This window comes from Octopus sinensis, linkage group LG6, assembly GCF_006345805.1.
Source record: "Octopus sinensis linkage group LG6, ASM634580v1, whole genome shotgun sequence".
Lineage (NCBI taxonomy): Eukaryota > Metazoa > Mollusca > Cephalopoda > Octopoda > Octopodidae > Octopus > Octopus sinensis.
Window position 1 is genome coordinate 36,078,421 of NC_043002.1, and position 14,780 is coordinate 36,093,200.

The window sequence follows — 14,780 nt, forward strand, 5'->3', positions numbered from 1 at the left end:
AGTCAAAGGTATTGGAGCATCCTGTCTTTTTTCTATATCTGGCAGAAAATTATCTGATCCGTATTATTTTTTTTTAAGACAATAGACTGTGATTTGAGGGAAATATCACTGCTGTCTTCAGCAGGTTGCACAAAAACTGTGTATTGGTTTCTTTTGCTTACTGGTTGTTTGTTTACGGCAAGCATTATATTACAAAATGTTTTTAAAAGTTATTATTGGCGTTGTCATTAAGTATCCTTTGTCAAGTGTGCATGAGTTGACCTTTGACACTGTTGTGGTTAACTGAATGTTTCAGTTAATGTTTCAAGACATAAGCCATATAATTATTATAATGAAGCATGCTATTGTGTAACTTTTAACTTTTAGTGACTTAATCAAAACATAATGACAATTTGGCTGCTTATGTTGAACAATTCAAGTTACTACTTAGAAACTTGTCATTGGTTGTTATTGTTTGTCCAGTAGCTATTTTGTTGTTGACCTTTCCTTTTTTAAAGCAGTAGAGTGTAACTTCAGAGAGATTTAGTTGCCTTTTCTCAAATACACATCAAATGATCCCTGTAGATGTTCCTTCACTGGAATAGTTAGAATAGTAAAATATACATGATTGTGGAGTGGCTTAAGTTGTTGAGTACAAGACAAACAATCTTAAATTATTTAATTTTGTTCTTTTACATTTTGTGTTCAAATCCTATCAGAGCCAATTTTTTCTTCATTCATGTAATTTCATTCAAAAGCAAACCATTCTTGAAAGGTATTAGGGTTGTTCACTATAGATCAATGTTTGTCGGTTTTCATATATTCATTATACATATGCATACAAGATTTTACACACTCTTTCTCCCTCCCTCTTTATCCCTCACAAACACACACACATACACACAGAAGATTAGTGTTGAGCATATATTAAAAGGTTTCTCATCATAAATTCTTATGTACTGTACAAATGTACAATACATAAGTATAATTAACACAGCTGTACACATATGTGCACACTCACACACACTTAAAATCTTCTTTTAACTTCTCTGGTTTCCATATTGTTCAGAAGAGTCAGCTTCAGAAGCAAATAAATTGAAATAGTTGTAGGAAAGGAGAAATGAGATAATTACATCTGTCACATTTCTTCTCACCTATTATGGCTATGGCCTTGTACCCTATCTTGCTGAATTAATTTTTTTTTCATTCCCCTCCCAACAAGTCTTGAAAACAATGGAAAGTCTTTGCAGAATATTTACGTCAAGAAAATATTAGATAATTTTTTTTTTTTAAAGATTCTTTCTTTTGTGTGTTTATGTTAATATATATGTGGCAAATAACAAGCAAAGTATGATTTTTTTTTGTGTGTGAGTGACAGCATGGGAGAGAGAAAGAAAGAGATTGCAGGTGTTTGCATCCAAGGGAAAATATGCGTGTGAGTGGGGGGAGGGTACATTAAGAAGATAATTTGTCTGTGTAACTGTATGTACACATATACAACAAATGGAGTGTCTGTTAAATCTTCAGTCATCCAAGCCTGACCTGGTAGCAAGGAAATAGCAACAATCACTTCATTTTGAATCACTGTGCCTGAAAGAGAGAAGGAAGTAAGAGAGAGAGAGAGAGAATAACAAGAAGAAAAAAAAACCGCAAAATCAAAAGAGAGATGAATATTACAATATAGTCCAAGTTTTCTTCTTGATCTTGCTTAAAGTTCCATGACCAAGAATTATCTCTGTGTGTGTGTGTACATGCATTAAATATATTCACAGATATGTATGTATGCAAAAGAAAAACGTGTGTGCACGCATGCATGCATGTGTGTATATTGAGTTGAATAGGACTTCAAGTTTTACCTGTAACAGTTTATTCAACCAGTCTGAGTGAATAAACAACTGGAGGCAAAACTTGAAATCACCTTGCCTCGGCCCAGTAGCTATTATAAATTTGATTCTATTAGAAGTATTGAATCCTTTCATAAAGACTTTATTTATGAATGTGTATGCATGTATACATATATATATCTATTTATGTGTGTATGTATATGTATGTATGTATGTACAGATAGATAGATAGATAGATAGGTAGTAATAATAAGGTTAATCATATGAAACAAAGGAATTGTTCCTTATTACCAATATACTTTTCTGTAAACTACCCAAAACTTTTTATCCCTATGTATGTGCATACCTACATTTGTTTGTTCGTTTGTTCATTCATCATTACCATTTTAATATCCACTTTTCCATGTGTGTATGGATTAGACAGAATTCATTGAGGTAGAATTTTCTATGGCCAGATGCCCTTCCTGTTGTTGGTCTTCACATGTTTCCAAAGAAGGTGATATTGCTCCATGCCCAAACAAGTTTTTACAGAAGAATGGAAATGAATGACACCACTTGTATGAACATGACATTCATTTACAATTATTGTACAATGTGAAAACAGGGAGGAACTAAAACGTATACACCCATGCACCTATGTGTATGTATATATAGGTTTCTTTCAGTTTCCTTCTACCAAATCTGCTGACAAGGCTTTGTTTGATTCAAGCCTGTAATAGAAGACACTTGCTCAAGGTGCCATGCTATTTAATGGGATTGAACTTGAAACCACATAGTTGAGAAGCAAACTATTTAACCATGGAGACACACTTGTGCCTGTACATGCTCACACATGTACAGCACACACACGTCTATGTATTTCTTGTATTGACATTACATAATAGTTCTGAACAAGTGTAACCATCATATTAGTAATGTCTTTTGTTTCAATCTTCTGTGTGGACATGTTCAGCTATGGGGGAGTATTACTTAGTTTGGAAATAGGTTAGGTAAGACAACAGGTAGGACATCTAGCCATAGAAAATCTGTGTCAACAAATTCTGTTTGCCATTTGCCAGCATGGAAAAGTGGACATTAAAATGATGAGGAGGATGAGACTTATATATTCCCCAAAATATTTAAATACTTGATCCTAGGCTTACAGAAATTGTCATTTCAACAAGTTTCTGTTGAAATGTTGCAGGGTTTAAACAAGTGTAGGCAGTAACAAGTCTGCATGGTAACTGTAACTTTAGTTCTATCCTATATATAATGTAGCCCCCTGCCACACACACTTATACTAGAGAGAGTAAGGGAGGGAGGGAGGGAGAGAGAGAGAGATTAGCTTGGAAATTTATCACTCAGCTAAGAGAAGTTAGTAAACATTTTCCAAAATGGTTTCATAAAAGACCTCTATATATATATATTCATATATTTTGGTCATCTGATAATAATTTGGATTATGTCACAAATGTCTCTCTTGAAGATATTATCTAACTAATCAATGAAAATTTGAGTAACAACATTGCCAGTCATGGACAGTATGTGAATCATATACTTCACTCTTTGCCTTGAAGTTTCTTGGCTTGTCCCATCTTATGTACATTAAATAGTGTGTGTGTGTGTAAGTGTACACATACATATGTGCATGTGACTGCACGCACACATATATGTATTGCTCACACTAATTTAAATTTATTTGCATTGACCAAGGTTCATTTACTAAAATATATATAGACAAACATGAGAGAAAAATAGAAAGAGTGAGAGAGAGAGAGAGAGCACTGGGAGAGAAATCACACAGAAATACTTCAGAAAACTCACAATTTCCTTTTTTTTTTTTACTTTTTCTTTTTCCCAAAACAAAAGCTTTGAAAAGAAATTTTTTTAATGAATTTAATTCCTTTTTTTGAAATTTTATCCCTCAAAAAATTGGGGGCAAATGGAAAAAAATCCTTCAACTTTTTTACATTCATTCCTTGAAGAAGACTCTCCTAAACAGTATGGTTATTTTTATTATTATTAAATTTTTTTTTCTATTATTGTTTAGCTGATAGGCTGTTACTCATTACCTTATTGATTTTTCTCTTCCTTGCCCCTCTTAGATTATATATTCTTGCATCTCTTTACTTTGGCACCTTAAACTATTCTTCATTTCTAACATTTCAGTGGAACCACTCCCTAAGACAGAAACCCCAATGGAAGTAGAACCACCCCAGTTACAGCCAATGCCTATTGGTCAGAATATAAGTAAGTGTAATTTTGTTGTGTTATTGTCTGTTATGTGTTTGTTAGCATGTTTTTAAATCATTCACTAGGCACCTATTAAAGGATATTTTTTTCCTGTTTTGATCCTCACATTCCAGTTATCTCTGTTACATGATTTTATATTTAGATAATTTCTAAAATTCTTTTAGTTAGGACTGATACTTTGATTAAATGGGACTTCCTCTTCTTCTGGTCATTGATAATAATGTCTGACTGACTTAACTTGAACAATCTATGTGGATTGGCATATCATCAAGTAACAGATGCTTTGTCCAGTCTCTTAGACCTATTCTGGTGATATTTCATAATGCTGGCCTAATTTCTTGTGTATAAAAGCCCTCAACTCTGTCTTGCTTATATATATATATATGTGTGCATGTGTATGTACATATGTGTGTATTCTTAGCTAAGACAAGACAGCCACATGCCATTATTATTATTATTTGACATCCTATACTATAGAAGTATAGGATGTCAAAGTACCTAATCAAAACATCCACCCAAAGATTTCCAGTAAAATCAACAATTAAGAATGTTTAAATAAATCAGAGACAAAAGAATTTTGAGGGGACTTTCAAGATCCCACTGCCAAGAAGCTTGGATTACCTATTCATCCTGAACCTTCTGTTGTAAGTCTGTGATCCTGGACATAAACTACAGAAAATATGGTCCTTCTATTTAGTGGCTTATTTATGCATGATTCAGTCAGAGTGTCCAAATTTTATCAGACATCTAAAAACCTTCTTGAGAACATGTTGCTCATTAGAGTCAGTGGAACGTAGGAATGATATCTTAGAAGCTTGCTGGGATTGTTTGGGAGCACTTAATAGGCAAGTGGTGTGTAGAAGTCTCACAACTTTGCTTAAGTAGTTCCTACTCTCTGTCAGATACCAACAAGATTTTCTGTATCAACTAATGCAGATATAGACTCAATCAGTGCCCAAGTATTACTAGCTTGTGGAATTCTGTTGAACAGCCATTGTTTTGGATGGATCTAGAATAAGCCAAGTCTAATGTGAAGGTTAACCTAGATGCCGTGCTTTCTCACAGGAGGGCAGACATCTTTCCTTTCTTGTCTGGTAGTGTGGTGGTAGATATTAAATGATCTGCAGGGAAACACTTCCCTCACTTGGAATGGAACCTGAGGATAGAAAGAAAAATGCTACCTTCCAATAAATTTGCAAAAAGTTGGGTGAAGGTGATGAACATGATATGAGTGAATGAACTCTCAGTATATGCTTGTAAGACAAGACAGAAGCTGAGAGAGTGAGAGAGTACATATCTTGGTTGTCAAAGTAATCCAGGATATATAACATTTATCCATAGGCCCCAGGTGGGTGTCCCCTATTGGGATGTTTTCTTGCTTATTTATATCGTGTTTTCATGGCTGTTTCTCTCGTGATTATTTCTATTAACTAGCTTTCATTTTTCATGTAATCTGTGATGTCACCTCATCTGTCAACTTCATGGAAAAATTTTTAATCTTCATCATCATCATCATCATCATTATCAGTAGTAGTAGTAGTAGTAGCATTGTTGTTGTTGTTTGTATTATTATTTTTTCTGTATGAGAACGTCAATCAATCAATAATCACTACTTAATTTAATCAACCACTTTATACTAAGAAGATTAGAGCAACTAAGTAATAATTTTGCCTCAGGAAGCAGTAATAAAGTCTTGCTGGAACAAAATGTGTTTACTATTACACTGCCTTGTCTTTTCTGCAGTAATCAGCAAAACATTCAATCTATGGTCAACCTGCTCTCATTAATACATTGCATATCATACAACCAACTCTACATTGTAGATCATATAAATTACTTAAATTATATAACATCAATGTCTAATGTAGAAAAAAAAACCAGAATGTTCATACTTTACCTAGTACTCATTCTCCAAAGAAAAGCCCAAATTCTGATATTTTCATAGAAAATTTAGAATCCTTTAAAAAACATTTTAAAATTCCAACCCATTTCCTGAAAATGTATGTTGCTGCTCAAAATGTTAGAATTTTCATCTCAACTGCTTGCATCAATTTTAAAAATTTTATTAAGCTAACTTTTATTGCTGCATTAACATGACTAATCTCTTTAGATTTTTGTGTTACTTTTGGAAGAATAATATTTTCAATTTTAATGGTTTGATTACCATATGTATCCTTGAGTAGTACTAACCAGCACTACTGAATCAATGTTTTGAAATCAAAGCCTTGTGTGTTTGTGTTCATAATAGCTTAACCTTACTTAACAGTGTTTTGTAAAAAATTATATATTATTCTGTAGCAGGGTAACATAAATGTGTAGTTCATACAACTATAGAGAGGCTCTGTGTGAGCTGTGGTTGATTTTTTATACTATCTTTTTTTTTTTTTATTGTGATTCTATCTTTTGTATTGCAGCTGAGGTTTTTCGGTTGCTGCAACAGAACTCGCAGACATCTGGATTACAAGTTCCACCTGAACTGATATTGTCGAATCTGTTCCCTTCAACCAATGGTGTAGTGCCAGTACCATCCAGTTTTCCAGATCAAGAATCCACTACTGACACAAAGTGTGCTTTCCCTTCATCCTTTCATGAACAGAGCCATCCGTCTGAAAATTTTCCTTCCCAACTTGATTCCTCTAGCCATTTTCATTCACAGACTTCTCTTCAAAACTCCCCAGTCCAGTCCCCCCAGCAGATTCATTCAAATATTTCGTTCCAGTCCACTAATCTTCCCCAGTCATCATCAGATCACAATTTCCAGACCACCAGTCAGCTCCAGCCATCAACTGATGCCTTTTTGTCTTCTACGCGCATGGCATCTGACCAGTTACTGTCATCTTCATCGATGGGTGCCACAGCAATGGAGATGCACACCAGTGAGGACTTCCAGAACCAGGCACAGCAACTGCAGCAGACAACAGCCACCTCACATCAACAACTGAACAATTCTTCAACTGATTATCAGTCTGCAGCAGAGATGGTTGAATCTTCAGCTGTTAAAGCCACGCCCATGTTAACAAACAGTTCTACACCCCAGTTTCAATCACAATCGCTCTATCATGAAGCTGCTACTGCATTACTACAACAACAACAACAACAACAACAGCAACAACAACAACAACAACAGCAGCAGCAGCAACAACAGCTGCAGCAGCAGCAACAACAGCAGCTTCATCAACAACAACAGCTTCATCAGCATCAACAACAGCAACAGTTGCAACAACAACAACAGCAGCACCAACAACAACAACAGCAACAACAAATACAGCAACAGCTGCAACAGCAACAACACAACAACAACAACAGCAGCAGCAACAACAACAACAGCAGCAACAGCAGCAGCAACAACAACAACCACAACAGCAGCAACCACAACCGCAACAAACACTCCACAATAGTTCACCATTAAGTCAGCCTAATAGTCATATTCAGTTTAATCCTGCTCAACAGTCCAACCCACCTCTTCATCATGTGAGCAATGTGTCTGACTTGTTACCAATTCAGGTGTCGCCTCCAGACCAATTTCACACTCCCTTAAAACTGTCTTTGCCAAATTCAATTTCAAAACTTGACAATCCGCAACTCAATGCACCCCCATCTGTCCAGTGTTCACCAAATGCGCAGACATTATTACAGTCATATTTTCAGCCATCATCAGACTCTCACACAAATCCGCTACAGACAGAATCAGCACCATTGACACAGTTGTCATCTTGTGAGTAACAAACTTCTTATCATTATTTTATTACTTAACTGCAGATATTTAATAAAAAAAAAGAAAAAATTACTGTTCTTTAGCCACAAGTCAACTCTGATCAAACAAAATTATGATCAAAAGCACTCCAACCTGTGGCCATCACATATTCTTTTGCATTCTAGGATCACATCAGTACATCCTGTTTTTTTTTAAAGAATCAAAGGCATGGTTTGAAGATTGGGCCACTATTTTATAGAAATTTGAACAATAATATAGAGACTCCTCCATTGGATTCTTGATTTGATCTGATATTAGACTAACTACCAACCAAAGGGTCAGTAGTTTGTATCTTGTCAATGGTTCTGTGTCATGTCTCAAAACACAGTCTCTGAGTTTGCCTAGTTGTAAGCAGGTATTATATAGCAAGAGCAAATTATGATTGAGAGGTAAAACAGCACTACAAGGTTGCTGGTAGTTTGGTTATTTAAATTCAGCTATTGAACATCATTTTTCTAGGACTCGTCAATTTAGGACAGATGTTTGTATTTTAGTCTAAGTAAGAAGTTTATACAAAGCGAAATTAAACATCAATAATCATTGGGAGTTGAACATGTGTGATGGTTAACACTTTTGTGTATTTATCACCATACTAAGGCCACTAACCTAAATTCAACAATCAAAATAACTGAATTTTCATTCTAGCATATTCTTTCTTAATCATAGAGCAGTTGCATATCCACTAGGAAAGGGTAAAAATCATTAAAAAGATTCTTAGCAACTCCTGCCAGGTGTAGACACCAACAATGAAATTTAAAAACATTTTTTCAAAATGTTTTTATGAAATGGCTTATCTAACTGTTGAGTTTATATATTTAGTGGTTAATGCACTTGGATTTCAACTAGAATTTCTGTACGATCAATCCCTGTCAATTTCTCACTCTAAATATTTTTCAGTAGTTGCCCTGTGTTAGGTTCAATTCTTGCTTATCTTCATGATGGATGGGTTACAGCAAGCTGACTTGTCCTTAAGACAACCTCATGAATGTGAAGTTTTCAGAACTGCACCTACAACCCCATTAGACTATAAGACAGGAGAATTGTTGTAATGTATTTTATTTCATACAACAGTCTGAACAAAGGTTTGCTGCAGAAAGTTTGTGAGTTAGAACAAGTTCAAAAGCAGTGCAACATTTTAAGAATTCCATTAACTTAGTATCTTCTTTTTCCTGTGGCATACAAACTTACTCAAACTCATATAATGTAATCATTTTTGCTGATACAGACCACCACCTGATTCTTTGGACTCTGATATTTTCATTTACTGCAGAAAGTTGAAAATAATCTGCATTATTTGAACTATTGATAATGTAATTTAAATGAGTAGAAAGAGGTATAAAGAGCAGTTACACTCTTTATACCTCCTTCTAACTGGAACTTTTACATTATCAAAGTATAGCAGTGAGAGTGATATAAAGGAACATGTGCGAAATCTAAGTAGCTTGTTAATAAACTGATGTGTAATTATTCTTTAAATAGGCCTGCAACCACTGATACATAGGTTACTCAAAATGTTCATGCCATTTATTTGTGATAGTGTAAATACTGATGCAAATGAATTAGAGGCTAAGAATTTATCATCAATACCGTCGTGCCTTTCTTGGGATAAACTTACTTAGGCCATTAAGATATAATAGTGGAATCATCATCATATTTGTTCTTATTAGATCTTTCATAGTTGAACAAAATTTTCACCTGGTTGTGGATATCATTGCATCATGTGTTAAACCCTTATCAACCCAATTTGCCCAAGACCAACTTCCGTCCTGTGTTACCCACTTTCCCCAAGCTGCTGACAGCAAATTATTCACAAATTAAAATCTCATCTAAAATATAATTAAATAAATGTTAATGAGATTATTTTGTTAAATTATATTGCAAATACTAGCTTAAGTGCTTTTTCTTTTCTTTTTTCTTTTTTTAAAATTAAATAATTCTCCCCACTTTCTTTTCAAATTTTTTATAGAAATAACGTCATAGAAGGAAATATTTTTTCAATCATTTCATGATTGAAACATTGTGTTGTAGAGCTACTTCATCCATGTCAGTAGGGGATTAAAAGTATGGAGATGATTATGATGATAAGAATGTTTTAATTACTTAAATCAATTGCTTTTAAAGATTTATTTCCTTCTGACTATTAATAATGGTTCAGAAATTCACTTCAAGATCCAGAAGCTCCTAGGTTTGATCCCACTGCATGCCATCTTGAGCAAATGTGATTTTCTGTGGCCTCAAGTCAACCCGTACATTGTAAGTGAAATTATGTAGATGGAAACTGTATAGAAGCTCATTGGACAAAGAGTACCTCCAATTCAAAAGGTACTCCTTGTCATGTGCTGTGACACACTGATTCTGCTTGAGAATTACATTAAGGATGAACATGTCTTTAAAATGTTCAGCCATTAGATGTCAATTCAGGAGCACGTAGTTTTAGTTAACTGTGAAACCGAATCTTTATCATTGAATGACAGAGATCCACCACTACCATCACTTATCATACAAACCTGAGGTAGAACTTTGTGTTTGTACTTTACCCGGTGAACCAAACTTGCTTATTGGCATAAAAACAGTGACAGAAGCAAGATATGAGTTTATGACCATGTGGTCAAACGTCCAGTATCTTAATCTCATAACTATTGTGTCATATGTTATCTCCATATCATAAATGTTCTGTCAGCTTTCTTTGTAATGTTACAATTGCTATGATTTTTTTGTGCCTTAATTTGTAGTTCATCTTTTAAAATTTTTTTTTTTTTTCATTTCTAGCTTTGACTGGTACATCTGGACCACAAATCATCATTGTTGGTAATCCACGCCCTGTTTCTGGGCGAAATAATGTCTTCAGTTTAGGAGGAAGTTCTCAGCAACCAGCACCAAGTATTTTCATCATCCCATCATTATCAGCCAATAACGTTAGTGCTGTCTCTCAACAAGACGGTGATGGTAACTATAATTTTTTCCTGGATATTTAATCTCTTAGCTCTTCTTTATCTTCAATAATGTCAACATATTTCCAAAGCTGTCACTGAATTCAAGGTAATCAAAAACAAATCTTTCAGTGACAAACTTCACAAAGTCTTAAACAGTTGGCCTGAAGTTTGGTAATTATTATTGTAACCACTATTATATTGTTGGCATCTTTGACCAAAGCAATTTTCAATAATCTATGTCATCACCATATTACAGCTTTTTTAAAATTTATTTTAGGATGCAGGAAGTTTTTCAATATATTTTCAACAGCAGTTATAATTACCTTGACTAGACATTTCTTTATGCACCTGAGCAGTTGTAGTGCACCTGAGCACTATACACAATAATTTCATTATTATTATTATTATTATTATTATTATTATTATTATTATTATACTAAAGAAAAATCAGTGTATAATATACACATAAGATATTTTTTACTTTTGGGACCTTTTAGCCCATAATTAGTAGTGCATATTATATACAAGCGTGTATTATACTCAAATAAATAGGATAAATGGATCACTTCTTGGCCTTTTGGCTAAGATCAGAGTGTTATGTGAGCTTGAAGTAAATGAGACTTGTTGGTAGAGGGAGACAGAGGAAGATTTTGGACAAAGTAATGAAGACAGATCAAAAACTGTTATAACTCACAAAGGAAATGACAAAGACCACATTGACTGGTCGTATGGTGTGTGGGAGAAGACCCACTTCTTGCTCACTCAGGCATGTCAAAACAGATATTAAAATTTATGTTAGCTATATTTGTGTATGTGTGTGTCATCATCATCATCATCGTTTAACGTCCATTTTCCATGCTAGCATGGGTTGGACGGTTCGACTGGGGTCTGGGAAGCCAGAAGGCTGCACCAGGCTCCAGTCTGATCTGGCAGTGTTTCTACAGCTGGATGCCCTTCCCAACGCCAACTACTCCGTGAGTGTAGTGGGTGCTTTTTACATGACATTGGCACAGGTGCCAGGCTAGGCTGGCAACGGCCACAATTGGTTGGTGCTTTTTATGTACCATCGGCACAGAAGCCAGTCAAGGCGGCGCTGGCATCAGCCCCGTTTGGATGGTGCTTTTTACATGCCACCGGTACAGGGATCACAACTACAATTTCCATAGATTTTTGATGTTGATGTACTTGACTCAATAGGTCTCCTCAAGCACAGGGTTGAAACGGTGTTTCTTTACTTGCCACCTGCACAGGAGTCAGTCCAGCGGCACTGGCAACTGCCAGGTGCCAGTCATAGGATTGGTTCAATTTCGATTCTGATTTCACTTGCTCCAACAGGTCTTCGCAAGCAGAGTTTAGTGTCCAATATATATTCAAAGGACTTCTTTCAGTTTCCATCTACCAAGTCCACTCAAAACTTTGGTCAGCCCAGTAAAAAAAAATGGAATTACATAATATCAACAACAATAACTAGCACTTGTCTTCAATAAATAACAGCAGATGAGTTATTTACATATTTTCCTGACATTGTTTTGTTTTTTTTCTCATTCTTCTTCTAGTGATGTCACTTCTTGAATCCTTTCTTCGAGGAAACAGTAACAACAACAATAGCAGCAACACCAACAGTAACAACAACAGTAACAACAGCAACAGAAATAACGCTAACAACAGTAACAACAGCAGCAGTAACAACAACAACAACAATCTTCAGTCATAGCACAAAACAGCGACGAATGCATTTTCTACAATTTTGCAGAATGTAAAGCCGACATTCTCACTGTTCTTGGTTAACTCTATCTAACACTAATGTCGGTTGAGTGAGGGGCAGTTGTGCCTGAGGTGAGAGAATGCAGTTAGGGATTTCAATTAGCCGACTTGCATCTAATCCCCCTCTATTCCCCATTAAACCAGTATTCCTTGTCCTGTAAATAATGGAACGACCGTAAAGTGGTGCGTTTCATTTTTTAAAAAAATTTTTTTCTTTTAATCCTTGTAGGTGAACCTTGATTGGGGGAAGCAATATTTGGCTGTGAGTAAAATGTTCATAAGATTTTTAAAAAATGAAAAAAATGCATAAAAATAAATGTAAAGACAATAACAGTGCTGTCAGCATTAACACCTCCACCAACACTATTATTACTACTACCATCACTATAACTATCAATGGACATCTTCATCATTATCATCAGCATCATTGTCGTCGCTGTCATCATCATCATCATCATCATCATCATTATCATCATCATCAATGTAGCAGCATCTTAATCAACAGAAAATGAGTAAACAATACAGAAAATACAATATATGAAGAAAATAATATGATGGAGTATCACATGGTGTATACATATGTATGTGTGTGGTACATGTATGTGTATGTATATGAATATGTATGTGCATCTATATACGTGTATGTATATGTATACATACATATATGTATGAATACATATATGTGTATATGTATATATGTATGCGTATATGAATATACATGTGTGTGTGAATGTATATTTTCAGTGATTAGTACTCTAATTGTTCATTTACCTGCACTGCTTATTCATTGAATTGTAATTGGCTGAGTATTCCTAGACACCTGAACCCTTAATATAATCCTCAGATAGAATCAATAACAATGCTGAACCTTTGAATTACTTATAGAGTCCAATTTGACAGTTTTTATCTCCCCAGTTTCACTTACAAGATGATAAAAACACACGCACGATATCATACATAGAGATTGCACCTATGGCCTAATGATTGCAAAGCAAACTTCTTAGCCACATGGCTATGTCTGCATTCATATATATATATATAAACAAATGTTATTGCTATGGAATCCATAATGGTGGATATGTGTGCTTGATCATAAGTTTAAGAAACTATTACATTATACACACTGATAATCACATACCAACGAAAACCAGTGTGTTGGTCCAATAGTAAGACAAATTGAGACAATTCTTAAACTCTGATTCTGAGGTTGAGTCTTAGAGCAATTCTTAAAGACCCATAGAAGGATGAGAACTCAGCACTACAAGCTAACAAGGCGTTTTTCTGTTCTTTTGAGTCTGAGAAAGACCACTCTGAAAATTTCTTGCTGACCAAGCTGCACAGAAAGGATTTGTTGATAGCGATCAAATGTTTGTGCTGTACAAGAGCTCACTCCCTCCATCAAATCAACATTGCCTGTACAAGTGCATGGTGTGTTACACATTAGATGTTGAAGTGATTGCAGAGCAATGTGAAGTGAAGTGTTTTGCTCAAGAACAAAAATGCACCGCTCAGTCTGGGAATTGAAACCATTAACTTGCAATCATGAGTGCAACACCCTAATCACTCGGCCATGCACCCTCACATTTTGTCTATTAACAAATTATTAACAGTGCTGATGCTTATACTGGTAAGTTGTTCCTAGTGTGTGGTACTTATTTGTGACTTAGTGTATTGGATTATTTTACAGTAAAGTGTCTTGACCATGGATACTGCCTAGTGAAGAGAATATGTTAAATATCTGTCCTAACTTTGAGAGATTAATTTTTAATTTTTTTTTTTTTAAACTATCCACCACCACCTCCCTCAACTCTTCTTTGATAGTCACTAACAATTGCCATTAAGTGGCAAATATCAGTCAAAGAAATTTTTTGCATACAACATTCTGTACATTACCTCGTAACTTATTTACCTGTCTGTTTTATGGCTGTGTGTGTGCGTGTGTGTGTTTGTGTCCAAGCCAAAGTAGTATAGACAAAAACTGCTGTTACAGTTATATCATTGTTGTTGATGATGATGATTATGATGATAACACTATGTGTTTTTGTATATGTTGATACAATACATATGTATATGCATTGTTTATAATTATACATTTGCTTATTTACAAACGTAATTATAAATACATATATATATATATTACTATATATGTTCATAATTGTGTGTGTATATATATATATATATATATATATATATACACTCACATTCATGCATACTTAATTGCATGTATGTGCATTTATGCACACACACACACATATGCATGTATGTATGTATATA

At 34.7% G+C, this 14,780-nt stretch overlaps 1 protein-coding gene across 1 annotated transcript in view; it reads left to right on the forward strand.

Moving 5' to 3' along the window:
• Window positions 1–12,746, forward strand: part of LOC115213132 (nuclear factor of activated T-cells 5-like) — a 197,460-nt gene extending 184,714 nt beyond the window's left edge. Inside the window, exons 12-15 of the mRNA XM_036503506.1 lie at window positions 3,972–4,052; window positions 6,470–7,270; window positions 10,579–10,755; window positions 12,736–12,746. Coding sequence (XP_036359399.1) covers window positions 3,972–4,052; window positions 6,470–7,270; window positions 10,579–10,755; window positions 12,736–12,746 — 1,070 coding nt within the window. The remainder of the gene's footprint in view (window positions 1–3,971; window positions 4,053–6,469; window positions 7,271–10,578; window positions 10,756–12,735) is intronic.
• The last annotated feature ends 2,034 nt before the right edge of the window (window positions 12,747–14,780 follow it).